The 23,831-nt window shown below is 45.6% G+C and overlaps 1 protein-coding gene across 2 annotated transcripts in view; it reads left to right on the top strand.

Moving 5' to 3' along the window:
- Window positions 1-23,831, top strand: part of LOC130113664 (serine/threonine-protein kinase BRSK2) — a 267,862-nt gene that overhangs the window by 208,396 nt on the left and 35,635 nt on the right. For both annotated transcript variants that reach the window (XM_056281239.1, XM_056281238.1), the window contains exons 5-8: window positions 5,834-5,950; window positions 17,986-18,019; window positions 18,139-18,207; window positions 20,191-20,337. In XM_056281239.1, the coding sequence (XP_056137214.1) occupies window positions 5,834-5,950; window positions 17,986-18,019; window positions 18,139-18,207; window positions 20,191-20,337 (367 nt within the window). The remainder of the gene's footprint in view (window positions 1-5,833; window positions 5,951-17,985; window positions 18,020-18,138; window positions 18,208-20,190; window positions 20,338-23,831) is intronic.

Below are 23,831 nucleotides of genomic sequence, written 5' to 3'. Positions count from 1 at the left end.
TGTCAGAACGATCAATTCTTACCCATTAGTCGGAGTTTCAAGTGTTCGGAGCTGACTCTGATTTAGCTAAATGATGTCACACATCCTAGTGTAATAACCGTAGACTGTATGAAATAACGAACGTAGACACTGTGACATCCAGCACTACCATTTTGAAGCCTCGAGTTTGGCATTTTCCTGTCACCATCTTGTTTTTTTTTTGTTTTTTTTTTTTTAACAGGACGTGATCATATTTGGACTCAGGGTGAAGATGGGGGAGGAGTGAGGGTTGGCTCTGAGCGAGAAACCGAGCCCACAACCTCACCAGAAACCTGACAGTACTGGGTCTGCTGTGTGAAGTCGCGTTCTTAATATTATCGCACGCTAATACAACAAGCCCAACCCAATATTGCTGCTTTACATGAGCAATAGTAGTGTAACTAAGAGATTCGCTGGAAAACATATCTGTTTACATGGATACGGGGGCGTGGGGGTGGCTCACCCGGTAGAGGGCATATCATAAGGTTGAGTCCTCTCCGCAGCGGCTTGGGTTCAAATCCAGCCCGGGCCCTTTGCTGCATGTTATCCCCTTTCTCTTTCTCCCCTGCCTTTCCTGTCTCTCTCTTGCTATAAAATAAGGTGGAAAATGCTAAAAAAAAAAAGATGATAAACTATGATACAAGCATCACGAGTCTGGCGCTGGGCTGTTCGCTCGCCGCCACTGGGGTAATCTTGGCTAGCTTCTTTTCCTCCACTTAGTAATATGCTAAAATTCAGTGGGTTGTCTCGTCTGATCTGGGGTCGTCGTCGAATGATGTTTCAGTTATAGCGTGGTTCCCCGCCCACCTGGTGCCCCTGTCCCAGCCGCTGGAGTGAGAAGGGGTTTGGATCGGGGGGAGGGGGGGGGTCAGTTGGACGGAGTGATTTGAGGCAGCAGAGAGAAAGGCGGAAGGACTTGCACTGGAATGTTCAGTGTTATCTACTGCAGCTTTGAATCCTCCTGTACAACAGAAAATATCAGCATGGGAGGCGCTAATGATCACAGGCAATTAAGAGCTTGATGTTAGATTGCAGGGTAACAGCAACTGGGGCGTAAACCTTGCTTAGGCAGCATGAACACACGTTTACTGTATAAATTACAGTGTAAGTACCTGCTAAAGTGAAAGGGTGCAAGGATTCCTCTCAGTCACTGAGTGCACAAGCTTCCCCTTTCATAGCACCTCATTCAGTTTCAGCTTGTACCACAGGTATAGGCGAAGACAACTCCTTTTCATATATTCTTAGTTGCCGATGAGAAAAATAAACTGTTTGGAGGTTAAGCTGTAGAATAGCAATGTCAACAGTACGCTGTGTGCTAACATATACAGTAGCTTCCTCTATTTGGCTTCAAATAATATTGGTATTTGTCCAAATTGTATCATTCGGCTACCATGGACTTGTGTTCCAGCTCCTGCTCAGCTATATCTCAAGGCAAAATATTTGAAGGTGAGTAAAATAGCAACGCTAATAGTAATCTTTGTGCAAACATGTAGGTTAGGGTATCTCTCTCTTATCAAAGAAGGTTGAATCAGTTCATCTGGATACAACGTTTATTGACAGATATGTTTCCTTACTAAGTGACATCTTCAGTCTAACCTGACTGCAGGTGTCCCAAACCCCTTATAAACAGGGTTTCAATGGCCATATGCACTATTCAAAGAGGTTTGCAATCACAGCATTGGAAGTTGGCGACATATGCATAATGACAGATGCCATGGCCATCGAAACTCTAGTTAATGGTCACACCCATATTTGCACATGAAACTGGTCGTTGGTTTCGGTCGTTGTGCAACTGTATTGCACTGCATTGTTTATAAGGGTGGGGATGCCTGCCGTCAGTTTAGACTGAAGACGTCACTCAGTTGAGTGATGGAACATATCTGTCAATAAACATTGAATCCAGATGAACTGATTCAACCTTCTTTGATTTTCTTACCTGGATTATTGAGGCTGCATCAAGACATATCTCTCCAATCGGCTTCAAATATTCACTTCATCTTGGTATTACTCCAAATTGCACCCCTCTTCTCTTGGCCACCATAAAAGGGCTGGAGTTGTGTTCAAGCTCATGCTTTAACTGTAACTTGATTAACAACATCTGCCCCTGCATGACAGAGATATCACTGCTGTGTGGCCTGCTGTGTGAGAGAGATTACAGTAGCAAGGTGCAGCCCAGTGTGTCAGAGAAGCACTTTAATGTCCTATTATGGATACCAGGGTGCTGACAACCAATAAAGCACCCAGATGCAATTTGTCCCCTTTAAGGTGCTGTTGGATTAATGGGTTTCTGCTCTTTCCTTTATGGTGGAGTCTCCTGATGTTTGACTCTTTCTGTGTTTTACGTGTGATATGACTTTGCGAACTCGGTGTTAATGACTTGTTTATGGTATCAGTACCCACTTTTGGAGTACCATTTATTACCTGTTTGTGCATGAGGTGTTGGTGCTTTTAGTGTATTTGGCTATTTATGATGCTGTTAGGGCTGGGCTTTTTCTGATTAAGGGTGACGTTCGAGTCCATTTGGATCTGTTACTGTTACACGAGATTTGAATAGCATCTTTAACTGGTGCTGAGTCAAAAGCATAAAAGCAACTTAACACCATTCACTGTCAATGCCATCTTGGTCATTGCTTTTGTCATTGATGTCACACCAAATTATTTAACGTCCTCCAAGCGCGTCTCCCGTCTCTTCGTCGACAAAGTTTTGGAGTCGACCTTTTGAGGCATGTTTAAACTCCAGTCACAAGCTATTTGTGACATTGAGACATCTAAACTGTTCAGTTGCCAGAGGATACGTCCCGTTTTAATTCTTATTTAATAAGACAAGTTGATGAGGAGCACATTCTCAACGCAGTAACCGCCTGGGGGAGGATCCTTGCAGGAGAGAGGATCTAACATGCATATACATCCTTGGAAGCTGTCAATTACAAACCCAGTCCTGTACTCTTGGCCACCAGACAACTCCAATAAATGTTTGGGTGCAGTGTGTCTGGCACAAGGATACTTTGATAGTATTTGAGAGATTAATGCTCATAACCCTGGCGATCTCTCTCTCTCGCTCAGGCCTCCCTCGAACCACCGTAAATGATGCGTGTGTGAGTCAATAATAAAAGTCTTAGCCTGCGGAGACCTGTTTTAGATGCTATCTGTGTTTAATTTCAATTATAGCCGGGATCACAGGGAGTGTCAGTGTGATAACAAAATCGCTGACAGCTAATCCCTGAGGACAGGAAACAAGTTGTACAGCAGCTGATGTCATCTAAGGTTATACCTCTATTGTGATGAGCCACTCTTCAAAGGCAGACACATCCAGCTATTTTTCCCCTCCTCCTCTCTCCATCATTAGTCTGAAGGAAAGATGAAAGTCTGGACTGTGATGTCCTGACAGTCCTGTGTGTGACTCTGTCATTCTCTTCCTCTGATCACAAAACCATTCTGTTAGATAGATAGATAGATAGATAGATAGATAGATAGATAGATAGATAGATAGATAGATAGATAGATAGATAGATAGATAGATAGATAGATAGATAGACGGACAGACAGACAGAGAAGGAAGACGGACCAGTATTGATCTGTTTTCATATGTAGACAGATATAATTGTAAAAGAAGACAGAAAGAGACCGAGTGACAATGTGTAGGTTTTGCTCATGTGTGTCTACACACCTACTCGTGTTTGTGTATGGATGTGTGGGTGCCTACATGCGAGGATACACACCCACAGGCTACCAAACAACCCCTTGGCCTTGGCAGACATCACAAGATGAGCGCCGTATGATTTGTAAGACAGTCCACGACTCGGGGAAGAGATGTTAAACGGATGATAAAACACCACTGTCTTGCTGCTTTTGAAGCATCACTCATCAAAATAGAGATTTAGCCTTCAACGCAGCAACAGCGTGCTTAAGGGGAGGAAGATATTTCACTCCCATCGTCTCTTTTAAGGAAAGAGACGGCGTCCGCTGGTTATCATCCCCCCTCGCTGTGTTTAGCAGGGATAATTGGCAGCTAATGAACATAACCTCTGTGGCTGGCTCCCCTCGATGCACTTTGCACCGACTGTTTGCTGGTGGCTGTCTAGGAGATGAGAAAGAGGTGGGAGTAGGGGTGAGGAAGGGTAGAGAAGAGAGAAAAGGACACAGTAGGGGGCTGTCATCCTATGCGGCGGCCCTACTCTGAGGTGGGAGCCCCCAGGCACCCACAGATCAAAGTGAGAGGACGGTGAGGAGAGGAGGGAGGTGGGTGGTAATGGACAGGTTCGGGTTGAGGTTCTGTGCTTGTAATGCAACCTTTGAGCACACATGCATGGACGCACGTGCACGCACGCACACACACACACACACACAGCCTCTGTTGTGTGTCTGCTGTGGGTGTTGGTAAATACATGGTGACTCACATGTTTGCATACGTGTGAATTTGGGTTTACATATGTGTGTGCGAGCTGTGAATGGTGCAAGCTTGGTTCACTTGGTTCTTGTTCGAGAGGCTTTGCAGTAGGGCTGGGAGTTGGCAGATAGCCCTGATTCAATATTACAACAATATTTTTGTGCCACTTTGAGTGGGCCAGTTTGGGCGGCATGGTGGCCCAGTGATTAGCGCTGTTGCCTCACAGCACGAAGGTCCTGGGTTCGAACCCCAGGCCGTCCCAAGTCCTTTCTGTGTGGAGATTGCATGGTCTCCCCGTGTCTGCGTGGGTTTCTCCGGGTGCTCCGGTTTCCTCCCACCATCAAAAAGACATGCATGGGGTGTCCCGGGTAGCGCAGCGGTCTAGTCCATTGCCTACCAACACGGGGATCGCCGGTTCAAATCCCTGTGTTACCTCCAGCTTGGTCGGGCATCCCTACAGACACAATTGGCTGTGTCTGCGGGGGGCCGGATGTGGGTATGTGTCCTAATCACTGCACTAGCTCCTCCTCTGGTCGGTCAGGGTGCCTGTTTGGGGAGAGGGGGAACTGGGGGGAATAGCGTGATCCCCCTACGTGCTACGTTCCCCTGGCGAAACTCCTCACTGTCAGGTGAAGGAAGCAGCTGGTGACTCCGTATGTATCGGAAGAGGCATGTGGTAGTCTGCAGCCCTCCCCAGATCAGCAGAGGGGGTCGAGCAGCAACCGGGACAGCTCGGAAGAGTTGGGTAATTGACTGGATACAATGGGGGAGAAAAGGGGGAAAAAACATGCATGTTAGGGTTAATACTCCTTTCTGTGGTACTGAGCAAAGCAATTGAAAGAGGAACTGCAGCTGGGCGCTGCAGCCGCCCACTGCTCCTATATCATAGAAGAAGAAAATTCATTGAAGAATACAATGACAAAATAAAGTGGCTTTCTTTTGAGAAAATGCCATTTTTAAAATATCACAATATTATAGATATTCTGATGCAATAGTATGATTTTTAAGGCACCCTCTTATCTACAGCAAAATATAAGACCTGCTATAATTCAAAGAAAATGTACAGCAAAATACATTTATATTAAGCCCCATGTGTTACAAGAGCTTAAAACAAAACTATGTTTTCTTGAGTAAACATCCAAACAAACTGAAAAATCAAACATTCAGAGATGTAGAAATACGTTATATCAGAACTATTGATAGCAGCTGTTTGTTGTGCTTCAACATTGCAATTCAGAGGAAATGCTGGAATATTAAAATTATCAGGACTTGTCACGATTTTGCACTGACTACATTTCCCCCCTGCACCCCTACTTTGCAGCCCGTCTCTCAGTTTTCTGCACTTTTGCCATTGCATTTAAAGCAAAGGGAGATCCGAGTCATGTCTCATTAACTCTTTTATGTTTTTCTGTCTCACTGTCATTTCAGTCACAGGGATTTGAAGCCGGAGAACCTGCTGCTAGATGAGAAGAACAACATCAGGATAGCAGATTTTGGCATGGCCTCCCTTCAGGTTGGAGACAGTTTACTGGAAACCAGCTGCGGGTAAGACAGACATCGTAATTCATTGTTGTCAAGCTCCATAAAATATGAACCAAAAAAAAAAAACCTCTGAAATTTGGATGATACTAAAAGGGCTCCATGATTTCAAAAAAAAAAAGAATTGTCGCAGCAGGAAGGAGGGTGTCAAGGGAGAAGAGAGGAGGTCCCACACAGTTCTAAAGGTGTGCCACAGAGAGAGAGGAATGGAGAGAGCGAGAGGGAGAGAAGGAAAGAGAGGAGGGAGGAGAAGCAAAGGGGAATGCTGAACAGAGCTATCTTGGCATCCCGCTCGGTGCAGCTCTCTCAGAGCCGCTCTGTTATCAGGCCATGTTGATCTCTTGAGGAGAGTCGGTTGGTGTTTCTCGGAGTGTGTGTTATCTGGCTGTGAGCAGGGCCAGGGTCCGTGGCCACACATTACAGTCCTCCATCTTCTCATATCTGACGCTGAGTTTATGATCCCCCTGTCACGACCATGCCAGGTCCATCAATCCCACAACAACTGCAATGAATTCACCCACAGGAAAAGTCATTTTCAAAGTGTATTTAGGACTGAGGACTGCACTTGAAAAGAGACCAAAGCTGTTGATTTATGGCGGTGTTTTATTTAACCCTGAAGTGCAGGGCAGTGAGTATGGGATCAGCCAGAAAGCCAGACGCCAGAAAATTGATGACGGTTTACTATCAGGCCCTTAATATACAAGTCAAATGCCAGCATGAAAAAAAAAAGAGATAGAGACCAAAGCTGATTTTGTGTGTGCTTAACAATAAATAAATAAATAAATAAATAAAATGCTTCTGACGGCATTTTCAATATCAGAAGTAAACAGCAAGTTGTAGTACACTGGTTTTACACAGCAGATTCTCTGATGCCCTGGATGTCTTGGGTCGAAGCTTTGCTCTGTGCTGACACATGATGCTGCGTGCACGGCTTGAGATAGAGAGACCTCTTGACATCTGCCCCAAGCTCAGACCTGATTCTGTCCAGATTATTCCTCCAAATCAGCCGCAACTGAAATACACAGACGCAACACACATATGCGCACACAGCATCGGCGGAGCTTAGTTCATCCCTAACCTCGAGGACCCTTTGTCCTCAGCACGTTTGATTGTCGTCTCAGTGTGTCTATTTCTCTGTCTCTGCCTCTCTCTGCCTCTCTCCGCCTCTCTCTTTCTGTCCATGCATTACACACTTATAAATACAAGCATGTGCCTATGCCTGCATGCTCGCACAATTGTGCACAAATGAGTATCTATTATATAATTTAATCCAAAATTAGTCCAATGCCTGATCTCTTTGTGAGTCAGTTTAGGAGATTAGGGAAAGTTAGTAAAGAAGGTCAGAGGGAGTTACATTGTGTCTTTGTGGATTTAGAGAAAGCATATGACAGGGTGCTGAGAGAGGAGATGTGGTATTGTATGAGGAAGTCAGGAGTGGCAGAGAAGTATGCAGGAGTGGTGCAGGATATGTATGAGGGAAGTGTGACAATGGTGAGGCGTGTGATAGGAATGACAGATGGGTTCAAGGTGTAGGTGGGATTACATCAGGGATCGGCTCTGAGCCCTTTCTTGTTTGCAATGGTGATGGACAGGTTGATGGATGAGATCAGTGGACTATGATATTTGCGAATGACATTGTGATCTATAGCAAGAGTAGGGTGCCGGTTGAGGAGAGCATGGAGAGGTGGAGGTATTCACTGGAGAGAAGAGGAATGAAAGTCAGTAGGAGCAAGACGGAATACCTATGTGTGAATGAGAGGGAGGTCAGTGGAATGGTGAGGATGCAAGGAGTAGAAGGGACAAAGGTGGATGAGTTTAAATACTTGGGAGTCAACTGTGCAAAGTAACGTGGAGTGCAGGAGAGAGTTGAAGAAGAGAGTGCAGGCAGGGTGGAGTGGGTGGAGAAGAGTGTCAGAAGTGATTTGTGACAGAAGGGTACCAGCAAGAGTTAAAGGGAAGGCTTACAAGATGGTTGTGAGACCAGCTATGTTGTATGGTTTGGAGATGGTGGCACTGATGAATCGACAGGAGTTGGAGCTGGAGGTGGCAGAGTTGAAGATTTTCATTGGGAGTAATGAAGAAGGACAGGATTAGGAACGAGTATATTATTGGGACAGCTCAGGTTGAACGGTTTGGAAACAAAGTAAGAGAGGCAAGGTTGAGATGGTTTGTACATGTGTGGAGGAGAGATGCTGGATATATTGGGAGAAGGATGCTGAATATGGAGCTGCCAGGCAAGAGGAAAAGAGGAAGGCCAAGGTTTATGGATGTGTTGAGGGAGGACATGCAGTTGACTGGTGTGACAGAGGACGATGCAGAGGACAAGAAGAGTTGGAAACGTATGATCTACTGTGGCGACCCCTAATGGGAATAGCCAAAAGGTAGTGGTAGTACAGCCTATATAGAGGCAAGTAATGAGTTATAGCAAGTAATGAGTCAGCACTGGGCCCCAATACAAGATGGTCAAAGCAGGCCCCGGCCTGCCCATCACAATCAGACGTAACATAATGTCATGTCAGCGAATGAAAGAAGTGAAAGCACACAGATTTAAAACGACCAGCAACAGCGAAATGCACAGCACAATTGATGCCTTAATGAAATGATTACTAGGAAAACAGACTGCCGTGCTATAGGAGTCATAATAGTGATAGACTAGCCTACTTAACAAAACCTGGTGTTGGAGCACCATAACAGATAAAAACATAATCAGTGATAGCGCACCTTGACACAGATGAAAACATTATTGGTGACGGCCCACCCGCACATCAACGACATTATTCATGTCTGCTCATAGGCCTTATAAACACAAGTCACAACCGTGTAGGTAGATTATTAGTCAAATAAGCTCTGCTTGCATCATAGGTGCACTCTTCGGGCTTTTCGCTGCGTGGGCACACTTTGGATACGTTTTTGAACATACCGTGTACCATAGGCACAGTGCTCGAGATTTTTGTTATGATAGTGACGAGACCAAGAGGGGTCCGTGTGTGCGGGCCCTAAACTGTTGCGGGCCCTAATGCAGCTGCAATACCTGCACAGGTGGTAGTTTCACCGCTGCTCTATAGCTATCTGCAAGTAAAAGCTACATAGCTAAGTCATTTAGAAGCCATGATGCCTGCACATGATGCCCACTGTAAAGGCCACTTACTGTATCTTGACCCTTGAACGAGACAATTTCTTACACAATCGGCTGTTTTGGTATTCTGCAGCGCTGTGCTAACTGTATCCATATTGGTTGTGTTCCACTCCCTCTTTCAGCGATTCCTCCATCTGATCCAGGTGTACTGCATCTGCTTGGTCCCCTGTGTACATTTATAAAGGGCTAAAAGTACTTGCTGCAGGTGGGAACACAGCGTGTTCTCACAAAGACACAAACAAGCAAGCACACACCCTTACACTTGAGCACACAGACACACACACACACATACACACACATACACACAATACACTGCTTAGCTGGCTGTTTTTTTTTCCTGTTTTCGTTCCAGTCACAGCTCCCACATAATATCATGTACTTTGCGTGTGTGTGCGTGTGTGTGTGCGCGTGTGTGTGTGTGTGTGTGTGTGTGTATGTCTTGCCATGGTTATTGATTGTTTCTGCTCTCCTGACTGTCCTGTCTCTAAGTGCAGATATGACAGTTTTTAATTAAACACATTTATCTGGCCCCCGTTCACCATGCAGCAGCCTGACACAAATTTATTCCATTTGCCATGGGTAATGGAGCTGATTGAAGATGAGACCCCCTCCAGGTAGAGTTGGTAGCACGTACATAGATATATTCAGACATGCAGACATACGGTTGAGCTCAAGCAATGAGAAGCGCTCACAGATGTGGTTGCAAACTCACACACACACACATGTACCCACAGATGCAAAATATTTCTCTTTCTCTTTAATTTTCTGTCGCTCCCTCCACAATGTGAAGGGAAGCAAGGTACCTCAATTTATCTGCTGTTGAGTGCCAATTTAGTGTTCTGCTCATACAGTACGGGAGACTGTACATTTTTAAAAGTGTTGTAGATAATGTATTCTTGTCCTGAGAGATAATGCGACAGTGTTATCTATCTCCTCCTGTTTCTGTGTGTCAAGCTGCGTGCGTCTCACTGCTGCTGTTTGCTCAGTAATGTTCCTCTGATTTATTGGAATGAATTATCTCATGTGTAAAGAAGAACTCCAGAAGCATCCGAGTTAGGTTCAGAAAGATGCAAGTTAAGGTATGAATTTTAATGGCCAGGTGCACAACAGAAACAAACGGTTATTCAGAAAGATGAGAGTCCACATGCTGTGTGGCATGCGCTCCCACAGGCTCTCGCTGTATATCGAATAACGTTTCAGTCTGATGTGGATCAGTGTCAAGATGTCTCAGTTTTACCTTAATTCCCCCTTTATTTCCTTCAATCCCCACTGATCAGATCTGATACTTTTTGATGCCGTCCGAGTCCCCCACAATGCATTGTGGGTAAGTGCGATTCTCTCCGGGACATTAGCTTACAGACATGTAGCTTACAGTAAAGAGGCCTGCATGCACAGCTGATTTCCTTTATGAATAATAACAACGCAATCTTTCAGGAATTTCAGTCTTCCTTGCCCTGGAACAGCCCTCGCAAAGGTCACTGATGACGCTCACAAGTGATTCTACCGACTGATCTCTTTTTAATCCTCCTCTGTCTGAGCTCTGCTTCTGACACGGTTGACCATGCTACTCCAAATCAACTGCTTAGAAAAATTAGTTGGCATCAGGGACTCAAGTCATCGCTGACGAGATGTTTCTCTTGTAATTGGTCATATCAGACACGCATCCTCCTCGCCTCTTTTCACTGGTCAGTTTTAGAACTGAGTTCTTACAACAATGAACTGCTGTTGAGTTTTCTTAATTTGTAAAGCATTCTGTAACCTTGTTTTGAAAAATGCTATACAAATAATAACAATAACACACACACACACACACACACACACACACACACACACACACACACACACACACACACACAGGTAGTCCCCAGGTTACGAAAAAACCCCTGTTTTTGAGTCTGTTCTTAAGTCGAATTTGTATGTAAGTCGGAACAGTTACCTACAATTCGCATCTAGCGTCAGTTAGTCAAACGTTTGTCTTAGTATATAGTATATTGTAGTGAAGGGGCTACCCCGTTAGAATTGTGCCCTCCTGTTTGTCCATTGCCATCAGCCACGCCTCCTCTGGCTCAACCTGCCGTGTGGTGGACACATGGAAGATTGCTCTGTCTCGCTCCTCTTGGTGCTCACAGTGTCTGCAGTCCTTACAGGGACGACGGGAGAGGGCATCTGCATTGCTGTGCAGGCGCCCAGCTCAGTGCTGGGTCTCAAAATCGTAGCTCTGCAGCTCCTCAATCCACCTAGCTTACCTGGCCTTCAGGCTCCTTAAAGCTGAGCAGCCAGATCAGGGCCGCATGATCCGTCCGCAGGAGAAAGGCCTGGCCATAGAGATAGGGGCGAAAATGAATGAACGCCGCGACCACCGCCAGGAGCTCGCGTCGTGTAATGCAGTAATTGCGTTAAGGGCGGCTCAAGACACGACTGTAGTAGGCCACCACTCTCTCTCCCCCAGCAACCTCCTGAGACAGGACGGCCCCCAGCCCCACATTGCTGGCATCTGTGTCCACGATAAAGTGGCACTTAGGATCAGGAAGGGCCAGGATGGGTGCGGTGATCAAGGCGGTGCGGAGCCGGGCAAAAGCGGCTGCACAGTTGTTGACCCAGCTGAACTCCCGTCCCTTCTCGATGAGACGGAGTAGGGGACTGACAATGGAGGCAAAATTGTGGACAAAACGTCGGTAGTAGGAGACGAGCCCCGTGAAGCTGCGCACCTCGCTGACGTTTCGCGGAACTGGCCATTTCTCGACCGCCTCCACCTTAGTAGGATCAGGGGCCACGCCCTCTGCCCCCACCACATGGTCCAAAACTTGGTCTCATGTCGAAGGTGGTTGCATTTCGTGGGGTGCAGGCGCAGGCCCGCCCGCCCGAACAGCTTGGAAGACCCAGCGGAAGTTCTCTAGGGCCAGCTGGAAATCAGCGGCATGAACCTGAAGGTCAAGGTAAACCACGCATCGATTGCGGGGAATGTGAGCCAGCACCCTCTCCATTAGTCTCACAAACGTGGCAGGGGCATTGCAGAGACCAAAGGGCATCACACGAAACTGCCAGAGTCCTTGTCCAATAGTGAAGGCCGTCTTGGGCCTGGCTTCTGATACCAGCTCCACCTGCTAGTAACCACTTTGTAAGTAAAGTGAGCTGAGCCACTGTGACACAATGATGTGGTCCAGAGCGTCGCTAATAACAGAGATAACACTTCAGTCTCTTGTATTTACCTCAAACAGAGATGAGAGCTACAAAAAAAGTGAAACAATACATGGGCCTCATCTATCTGAACAACAATGTTGATCATGGTTTTAGTACCAAAGTAACACAACACAACAGAACGAAAACTACAAATACACCACACCAAATAGTAATCACATAAACGCATAAAACCACATAAAACACTTGCAACATCTAATAACATCACTAAGAATCTGAACGAAGTGCCTGATGGGTAAAACTGGAGGGCACAATTCTAACGGGGTAGCCCCTTCACTACAATATATTTTACCTAAAACATCATAAAAGTAATAATGCAGTGATAATAATAAATCTAACTACAGTACAGTATTTATAATTGAGAGAGAGAGTGAGAGAATGTGTATAGGTATAAAAAAATTAAAGAACATTTTCTTTATGCACGCTTATTAATCCAGGTAAGAACATCAACGTACAACGTTGTACCCAGATGAACTGATTCAACTTTCTTTGATTAAAGAAACATTTCTTGCATTTCAAACTCCCCACCTGCTACTGTCCCGGGAGCGGGTTGTGACCGGCGGAGGCCGGCCGTTTGACGCCAGAAACGAGAGCCTACTCAGAGGCTCGCCTCGCCGGGTAAGTGAAAAAACGATAAGAGCATTTCACCTCTCTCTCTCTCTGAGCGCTTTATTATTTCCACTTCCGTTTCAGTCGTGATCGTTTTCCTTTTCTCTAACGCAGCACAATCACTTGTGTCAGATTTACGCTTTGAAGCCATGATTACGAGGGTGAACACACGAAAAAAGTTTAAGTTACGCGATCCAACTTAAAATGGCGAAGCAGTGGTTCGGCCTGGATTCGCCTTGTCACGAAAGTGGCGAGGCGTCTCCTTCGAGACTGCCGGCCGGAGAGATGCAGTTGGTGAACGCACGCAGTACGAGGGTGGGTGTTTGAACTAAAATAGGGATCGTTTGGCCACTAAATTGGGAGAAAAGGGGAAAAATCAGATTTGTTTTTTTAAATGGCGATGACGGCGCGGCATTGTTCTCCCTCGGGCCGACAAACCGCCTAAAATGTGCAGTGTTTTGAGCATTGCGTGAAGTACTCCATCCGTTCGTTAGTACGAACCGCCGTTGTATGTTACTCGATTTTTGAAAAACAGCAGGCTTTACAAAGGCCGGTTCGTAAATACGGGAGTTAGTAACTTGAGCGTTCATAACCCGGGGACTACCCGTATGTATTCCATATGTATTTGTGGAATACATTTGTCTGTTACTGTTTGCATTTCAACTGTAGCACTTGTACAGCGCATGGTTAATTGCAGCTGATTTTTGAATATGCTCCACAAATACACTTGCGTTTACTAGCCTCACAAACTGTACTGACATACAGGTGTGTACGTGATAAGACGTATTATAAACTGGTCATTATTACTCTTCAGACGCTATGACAGAAATCTGTCAGTGCTTATTTGAGTCTGCAGGCTTATGGTCCGTGGGTCTGGCTTCCACCTTTTCTCTCTTTGACACGAATATAAAAACTCATCGGACAAGATGGAGAGTCCTTTTTGTACATGTCCAGCATTTCCATCCTACCACTTCAGCACTCTCGGCAGCTTGACCACAAACCACTCACAGTTGCAGTTTTGCCTTTTTTATTTTTTATTTTTTGCAGTTTAGCACTATCGGTTCCCTTAAGATGTTATGAAATGTCGCGATTTCTAAGGCGATCTATTTCATGTCAGTGACTTTCGCAAACACTTTAGGATGAGTAGTGTTAAAACGGGCGAGCAGATGAGCGCTGGAAGACTGAAGTTATGACATCCCACCCAGTGGGGTTTCTTACAGGCGGCGTAGAGACAGCATTTTTTTTTTTTGCTCCGCCCGGAGGGAAATGGCTTCTAATGCTTCCCGATCTATCTTTGATGTCATTTTTATGAGACCAAACGTTCTTCGTTTGGGAACATGGAAAGTCACACTGATCATAATCATAAATTTCATGAAGTGTAGGCTTTGACTTAATAACCAGGCAGACAGAGCAAATTAAGGGGGAGATAAATTGAACGTGAGACAAACTCGGGTCATTGTGGTGGCAACGAATGGTGGTGTAGGTTTGAGGATAACAAGCAAAGAGTTACTCAAGCACATCAATAGAATTCGATAAGAATATAGATAAGAATACATCAAAACCCAAAAATATTAGCATGAAACATATTTGCAATAATATATTAGAAATAATATAATACATACAATCTATACAGATCTATACAAATGTAGAGTTCACAAAGGTATGCACCTGTTTGTGTAGCTGAACTGAAGTGTTTAGTAATGGATTTTACAAATCTATACTACATTTGAATTGATAGTCATTGTTCATTTTTAGGCAGCACGGTGGTGCAGTGGATAGCGCGGTTGCCTCACAGCAAGAAGGTCCTGGGTTTAAAGCCCGGGGTTGTCCAACCCTGGGGGTCATCCCAGGTTGTTCTCTGTGTGGAGTTTGCATGCTCTCCCCGTGTCTGTGTGGGTTTCCTCCGGGTGCCCCGGTTTCTTCCCACAGTCCAAAGACATATAGGTCAGGTGAATCAGCCATATTAAATTGTCCATAGGTGTGTGTGTGTGTGTGTGTGTGTGTGTGTGTGTGTGTGTGTGTGTGTGTGTGTGTGTGTGTGTGTGTGTGTGTGTGTGTGTGTGTCTCCCTGTGATGGACTGGCAGCCTGTCCAGGGTGTCTCCCTGCCTGCCACCCAATGACTGCTGGGATAGGCTCCAGCATACCCGCGACCCAAATTTGGATAAGCGGTTTGGATAATGGATGGATGATGGATATAGTATAATATACAATTTCTATGATGTTATTTCTCATACTGATTGCTAATAGAGTTACACCCATACAAGTGCGACAGTTTAAGTTTACAGATTTTTAACATTTACAGACCAAGGAAGAGTCCATGCAAATGTGCATTGCTGTCTTTCTACCTAGTTTTTTGATACCTGTATTCTCACATTTTTGATGTCAGAGCATGATCCAAAAGGCGCCGTAGGCCATTTCTTGGGGAACTTGCAAATGAAAACATGAAATGTTTATTTTCCAGAGCCTGGGTCTTAGCATAGCAGATTAAAATTACCTCACTGGTTTTCAAAGTGAACGAGTTTGAGAGTGTCTACAATGCAGCATCATTATTCTAGTGGGCGATAAGACAGACAGACAGATAGTGGAAAGGAAGACGCGTACAACTAACAAGGTTGACTTGTACAACAGAGTGGGCTTATTGTGACAAATTAAATTTCACCTCTCTCAAAAGGAGACACGTTGTTTTTATATTTCGCTATTAATTTTACTACACCCTATGTTTTCCGGCTAATTCCCGGGGATATCATAATGAGTTTTATGTTCAAGTTGGCACCCGCTGTCGCTCACGTGTTGTGGCATTCGTGTAGCTTAACAAGCACAAAGTCTCCCGCTTTCCTTTTTCCTTGTTCATCTGCATAATGCACTATGGCACCTGAAATCAGGAAGGCCATTTTTGCATAGGCTCCTGTTTGAACTTCCTCGCTGACAAGCTGGTAACGTTTGTTATCACCCGGCGTTCTGACACCCCGTGGAAACCGAGCTGTCAGGGCTGCTATTCATGAGCACACAGCACGGCAGCCCAACTAATGGGTGCAGTGTTTACAAACCCCGGATAGGTTCGCATTAGAAGCCAATATCGTGCCATTATAGTAAACACAGTGAGAGCCAGGGGGTGAGGTTGGGGGGTTGGCAGAGGTGGGTTGTCGGGGTCACGTTTCCACGTAACAGGAGATGAGTCTCTGCTTTGCTTTCTCTATGCAGATGCCATCCACTTGTTTTTCTTCAGCACAAAAAGAATGTAATATCCCATATGTAATATAATTTTACTGGGGCGTCCGGGTGGCATGGCGGTCTATTCTGTTGCCTACCAACACGGGGATCGCCGGTTCAGGTCCCCGTGTTGCCTCCGGCTTGGTTGGGCTTTGGGAAGCCGGATATGAGTGTGTCCTGGTCGCTGCACTGGCGCCTCCTCTGGTCAGTGGGGGTGCCTGTTCCTGTTCAAGGGGGAGGGGGAACTTGGGGGGAATAGCGTGTTCCTCCCCCAGACGAAACGCCTCACTGTCAGCTGAGAAGAGGCGGCTGGCGACTCCACATGTATCGGACGAGGCATGTGGTAGTCTACAGGTCTCCCCGGATCGGCAGAGAGATGTGATTGGCTGGATACAATTGAGGAGAAAAAGGGGGAAAATCCAAAAAAAATAAACATGATTTTACTGATTCTATATAACTGCAAAACTCAGTATTACTATCATGACTGTTATTGTTTGAGAGGGAGTTTGGCTGCTCAGCGGTGTCAAGGTATTGGAAAGGTGCCATTGTGTTCAGAGGGAAGACCATTACAAAGCTGCTCCTTCTCATCCATAGGTATTGGTTTATGGAGCGGCCATCGCAGAGGTAGCTCCGATAAATCTTCATTCGATATTGGTATGTCAATCTAGTCATTGGGTTTACTGTCAGCCGGTCCAGGTGTTGTAAAGATTAGTGGGCCTGCGCTCTGCCTGCTTTGAGACGATGCCCTTGGCTGAGCAGGCAGGACGTCCAAATATCCTCAGGGCGTCAAAACTCTCTGAGCACATCTTGATCCGTGTTCGCTCCACCATGTTATTTTCCACAATAAATTGTTCTTCTCATTCTCCGAGTTCCCTTTTTACACGATTGTGTTTTCCTGTGTAAGTCAAGTCAAGTCAGTTTTATTTGTATAGCCCAATCCCACAAATTACAAATTTGCCTCAGGGGGCTTTACAGCAACACAACATCCTGTCCTTAGACCCTTGCATCGGATAAGGAACAACTCCCTAAAAAAAAGCCCTTTAACAGGGAGAAAAAAAATAGGAAGAAACCTCAGGGAGAGCAACAGAGGGAGGGATCACTCCCCCGAGACGGACAGACGTACAATGGATGTGGTGTTTACACAATTTACAGAATACAACATTGAAAGAGCATAACAGCATTGTAATGGAATTATAAAATATATGAAGGCTATGATGAAGAGGATGCCAAGCAGTGTCCAGACATCACCGGAACAGCCCAGGCAGGACCTGAGCCACGCGACACACACACACAACCACACACACACACACAGACAAAACACACACACACACACACACACAAACACATTAGTCACATGTCTTAGTGAGAGAAGGATATAACATTGAAACAGGACAACAAAATTATATGGATTTATAAGATATATAAAGAAAGTGATGAGGGGGATGCCAAGCAGTGTCCAGGTGGTGAACACCATCACCATGGAGACCTGGGAGGAGGAGAGACTGCATGTGCACACAAGGCAGACTCACATCACCCATTCACACACACAGAAGAAGAGAAAGGAGAAGACATCATTCAGATAGAGAGAAAAGACTTGAGAGAAGAGAGCAGGTTGCAATAGTCAAAAGTCTATTCACTATGATCTCGTCGGCAGAACAGGATGCCGTGTATCAAAGCATTACAGTTTGGTTCTGCTGTTATCGTATAAACATGCCGTATTGTCCAGAAGAGCAGAGACGGTGGACATTTAGAAGGACACAGGTGAGCTACTGAATAGATAATAGAAACAATGCTGGTATCTTTTCAGTAGCTCACCTGTGCCCCCCCCCCCACCCTACTTACCTTACTTACCTTCTCACTTTGTTTCCCTTGTCCATCTCTCCACAGATCTCCACATTACGCTTGCCCAGAGGTCATAAGGGTGAGTTTTTGTGGATTTCCGTTGAATCGCAACAGAAACATTACTTTTCACCGTCTGCTTGTTGGCTGATGGTTTTGTTGGCCTGTCCTCACCCTTTTCTTTTCCTTCTTGTCCCCAAGGGAGAGAAGTACGATGGGAGAAAAGCAGACGTCTGGAGCTGTGGGGTCATTCTCTTTGCCCTACTGGTGGTGAGTGCCAGCTCACTGTCAACTGACTGATATAGACAACACATTAGATTAGTCATTAGATCGAGGGCGTCCAGGTAGCGTAGTGGTCTGTGCCATTGCCTACAACCACAGGGATCATGGGTTCGAATCCCCGTGTTACCTCCGGCTGGTCGGGCATCCCTACAGACACAATTGGCCGTGGGAATCTGGATGTGGGTATGTGTCCTGGTCGCTGCGCTAGCGCCTCCTCTGGTCGGTTGGGGCACCTGTTCGGGGGGAGGGGGAACTGGGGAGAATAGCATGATCCTCCCACGTGCTATGTCCCCCTGGCAAAACTCCTCACTGTCAGGTGAAAAGAAGCGGCCGGTGACTCCACATGTATCGGAGGAAGCATGTGGTAGTCTGCAGCCCTCCCCGGATTGACAGAGGGGGTGGAGCAGTGACTGGGATGGCTCGGAAGAGTGGGGTAATTGGACGGGTACAATTAGAGAGAAAAAAAGGGGGGGGAATCCCCCCCCCAAAAAAAAGATTAGTCATTACATCAAGGTAGACCCAAGCTAAGTGGGGTAAGGTCTCAGCAAGAAGATGAGGGGCTGCAGAAACTGACACGGGGCTTCAAACGACGACGCAAAGAGAGGGAGCTGAATTCGAAATTCCAACAGGTTTTACCGGAAAACTGTTATAGACACCCTCAAGCTTATGTGATCGCACGATAAAAAAAGATCAGAGAAAGAGGAGTCATTTTATTCATTATCGGCATCTGCACACATCGCCGTTTCCATAATCAGGCCTATTCTCCAGCTACATTATGTTTGTGGTTCCCCGGCTACGATGCCCTGCAGCCTTGTTTCATCAGCAGCTGTACTGTAGTTCTTACATACTGCTGCTTTATACATAATTCATGCAGTCAAACAGAGAGGAGAGAGCCCAAAAATAAATACCAACACTGACAGGGGCAACTTTTGTGGCTACTATGTATTTGTATTTGTTTTCATCTCTTGCACTTTCGCTCTGTCCATTTTTCTCTTTCATTATATGTGTGTGTGTGTGTGTGTGTGTTCTGTTTGTGTGAGTGAGTACACATGTGTACCTATACCGCTCCTCAAGGACAGTCCATGATTTGCAATCTTGACATCATTTGCCATTGCTTCTGTTATGATCGTCTATTTTCTCATGGCAGTGAAAGTTCTGCCCGGCCTTTGTGTCGGACCGCAAATGAATACTGTCTGTCTCGTTGCTCTACGATAGTCTTTCCAGCCTCTCTGTCCTGCTGTCTAGCTGGGAGAGGACCATTTGTCTGATTGTGGGAGACACTTGTACTCCCCAGCAGTTAGGCCTCACTCAGATCATCTGTTACACAAGCCTGCCCTCTTTTTCTCTACCTCTCTACTTCCCTCAGCCTTTCTTTCCATCTCTGTCTCTCTCTCTCTGTCTCTCTCTCGCTCGCTCGCTCGCTCTCTATCCTTGACTTTCTTTTCCTTCCCTTCTCTCTCACTCTCTCTCTTCCCTCTGCTCCTTCTTCCCCTCTGTCTTTCAGTCTCTTGTCCTCTATCTCTTTCATTCTCCTCCTGTCTTGTCTTCTGGTGGAGGCTGTCATTTATCAAACCACCACATCTGTGGGTTGTCAGCTCGCTCTGATGAATGACTTCGATGAGAGCATGCTAAAGGAAGGAGGTAGATGAGAAAGCCGGGTAATTATTAGAAAAGCCCTTTCTCTGTTTACCCCCGTTTATTATTTATTTCGCCTCACAGCTGAGGGCAAAGCGCTATAATTGGCGTGTTGTAAAAGTTAAGAAAGCGAGTCTGCTCCTTACGTCGCAAACGATTAAGTTACTGAAAACGTCGTTGCTGTTTCGGGGTGAGTGTTTGTTTGTTCTTTCAGACTGTGATACTTGTTTTTGTTTTTGTTTTTTACTTTCCCTTCATTGATTTTTTTCTCTCTCTGCTTTCTTCATTGATATCCTCCACACCATCCTATCACCCGTGATGTTCCCGTTTCTCCAGGGTGCCCTTCCCTTTGACGACGATAACCTGAGGAACCTTCTGGAGAAGGTGAAGTTGGGGGTTTTTCACATGCCTCACTTTATCCCTCCAGACTGCCAGAATCTCCTCCGTGGCATGATTGAAGTGGATGCCACCAAACGACTAACGGTCAGTCTTACTGGTCTTCATTTTAAGTGAAAAGCTTTTGCTAGTTGACTATCTTCAACGCTTCCGTCCGATTGGTCCACTAGGGATTAAGTTGAACCTTATCCTCTATGGTGGGTACTCGCTAGCTAAATGAATGTCCATTACTATGTCGTGTTAATAGACTTAAACTGATTTTATTTGTCATTGCCTCATATGCATTTCTCATACATACATGGGAATGAAATGACATTTCACATGGACCACAGTGCCCCATAAAAACAAATAACATGCGATAAATATTAAAAACAAAAAGTGCATTACAAACACAAATTACTTCACAGACCTAATGGATGGATGGGAGAGCAGTTCCTCCTATGATATTTCCAGCTGTCTTCACTATCCGCTGTAGGGATTTGCAGTCGGAGACCTTGCAGTTCCCATGCCAGACAGCTGGTCAGAATGCTCCCTGTGGTGCCTCTGTAGAATGTGATGACGATTGGTGGTGGGAGACTCGCCTTCTTCAGACGCCTTCTTGGAGAGCGCAGTGACATGTGAGGACCAGGAGAGGTCCTCTGTGATGTGAACTCCCAGGAACTTAGCACTGTTGACTCTCTCCACATCCATACCATTGATGGTCAGAGGGGTATGGTGGGCGCTGGTCTTTCTAAAGTCAATAATAACCTCCTTAGTTTTCTCTGTATTTAAGGTGAGGTTGTTGTTTTTGCACCTCGCTGCCAGTTGATCCATTTTCCATGAGAGAGGAAGTTCAGCATATCCTCTCTGGTGGACTAGCAACTGCTGACTGAAGTAAAATGTGTGCACTTGAGGTTTTTTTTTTTTTGTTTTTTTTTGCAGGAAGGGTCATATTGACATATTTTTTTAAAAATGTGAAGGCTTTCAGAAGCAAAGGATTTCACGATTTGATACTGAGTTGAGTCATTAATGGTTCACTATAATCAGTGAAAGGCAGTAACAAAACAGACATTCGTCTATATGAAAAAGTTTGAGGCTATTAGTTTAATAACTTACTTGCTGTCAACTACATTAGTACACCAACACTAAGTAACAGGAACACATCCCCTTGGAGCCACAGTAGTTCAGAGGTAGAGCAGATTCGTCTGGTAATTGGAGGGTTGCCGGTTCAATCCTCGGCTCCTCCTGGCAAAAATGTCAAGATGTCCCTGAGCAAGACACCTAACTGCTCCCGATGAGCTGGTTGTAACCTTGCATGGCTGACACCGCCATTGGTGCATGAGTGTGTATGTGCATGGGTGAATGTGAGGCATTAATTGTATATAAATTCAGTCCATTTACCCCTCTGGAGTACATATACGTTGTGTAAGTTTAATTATACGCTAAGTGCAGTCCTACATCATGCTCACATCTATGTATGCTATTCATTTTGCACTGTTATAGATGCTTTGTAATTTAATAAGGCATACAACATATTTGCCGGAAACATTTCATATTCATAGTGTATAACTCTTGTTTGACAATGTTGTCTTGAGCCCTATTCACACGGGACTAGTATTACCTGGAGACCTCATGTGATTTAGAAATGACTCCCCCACAACTGTGTTTTGTGTGGCACATTCACACGGGATAAGCGAAGTCTGTATTTTACTCGAATCCACTGACATTATCCCCCGCCTAGTTATGATTAAAAATGTCAAGGCTTCGCATAACATCTGCTTCCTCCTGAACACTATTTTCCCGTGCAACCACGTCATGAACGTCCAATATAGTACGATGTCTTCTTTTTTTGGGGGAGATTTTTTTCTCCAGTTTTCTCCCCAATTATATCTGGCAAATTGTCCCACTCTTCTGAGCCATCCCGGTCACTGATCCACCCCCTCTGCCGATCCGGGGAGGGCTGCAGACTACCACGTCTCCTCCGATACATGTGGAGTCGCCAGCCACTTCTTTTCACCTGACAGTGAGGAGTTTCGCCAGGGGGACGTAGCACGTGGGAGGATCACACTTCCCCCCAGTCCCTCCTCCCCCTGAACTGGCACCCCGACCGACCAGAGGAGGCGCTAGTGTAGCGACCAGGATACATCACATCTGGCTTCCCACCCGCAGACACAGCCAGTTGTGTCTGTAGGGATACCCGACCAAGCCGGAGGCAACACGGGGATTTGAACCGGCGATCCCCATGTTGGTAGGCAACGGAATAGAGCACCACGCTACCTGGACGACTGAAGTGCTATAGCCTTGAACGATGACAGCAATGGCTGCTAAGAGGAAAAACAGGCATTGGACACGCGAAGAGACACTCAGTTTAATTTCTAGGTGGAGTGAACCACGTTACCAAAAGCAATTTGACAGAATGGTGCACAACCACACCGTTTGGGAAAATATTCACAAAGACCTCTTTCTCCGGTGCCCATCTGTACAGGACTTTGGAGCTTGGACCTAGTCTAGAGAAAGAAAGACAAAAAAATAAATACGAGCCCAAATTACCGAGAGGCCAATTTGCACAGGACTAATACCATCAGATGACCTCTGTGTTTGCCGAAATATGGTAGACGACCTCCACAATTATTGCAAATTACTAGAGGTCCCCAGGTAATACCAATCCCATGCCAATAGGGCTTTAGTAACAACAAAACAGATTCAGATATTAGTATTTGTTTTAGATGCTACTCATGGAGTAAACATTTGTCATATTTAATGTGGGCAAAAAAGGAAATTCGTTATTTTGGAGATAGGCAACAAGCTGAGAAAACTTATAATGCCCCAAGGAGATCATGTAGAGCTGGGGACACACTCAAATAAAGTGGCTATTTACAGCTACACACCACCAAGCCAGCCGTTTTTCCTTTGTTTATTTTCTGCTTCCCTCCCTAGTGTTTCAAGCATGTTGTCCTCGTTCCCCATCCTGTTTTGAGTACAGGGTGTGAATTCTGGAGAGGTCCGCTGTTTGTGTTGTCTCCCTCAACGCTGCTTGGCGTACACATCACGCCGCCGGTCCCTTTCTCCGTCTCCCTCGCTGCACAAGTAACTGATCACCTTGGCAAGGTGGTTGGAGGAGAGGAACAGAGAACAGAGAGATACGGAAGACAGAGTCAGGGGGAAAAGAAAGAGAGGGATGACAGATGGAAATGTAAATAATGAAAGTGGTCAGTGATTTCAAAGGCTATGTCCTTCACAGAAGGATGGTGCTGCCCTTTTTGTTTTTGTCCCATATTTCACATTCAGCCTGCACACAGAGATACAGACACACTGGCAAGTTAATCACACACACATGCACGCACACACACATGCACGCACACACACACACACACATACACACATGCATGCACATACACACACGTACACACCCTGGTATCCTTTTGTATTGGGGCAGTAAACACCATGTGCTCATGCATGTGAATTCAGTGAAACTGCCCTTGAGTGGATGCTAGTATCATGATTTCTAATGCCCTCACTACCTTTCGTTGTTAGAAGGGACAACAGTTATGACGAGAGGAGGAGGGTGTTGGCTCTACTTTAATTCATTCAGTGAAGAAGAA

Source organism: Lampris incognitus, chromosome 6, assembly GCF_029633865.1.
Source record: "Lampris incognitus isolate fLamInc1 chromosome 6, fLamInc1.hap2, whole genome shotgun sequence".
Taxonomy (NCBI): Eukaryota; Metazoa; Chordata; class Actinopteri; order Lampriformes; family Lampridae; genus Lampris; species Lampris incognitus.
The sequence above is the reverse complement of the archived record's forward strand: the minus strand, read 5'-3'. Positions and strand labels throughout refer to the sequence as shown.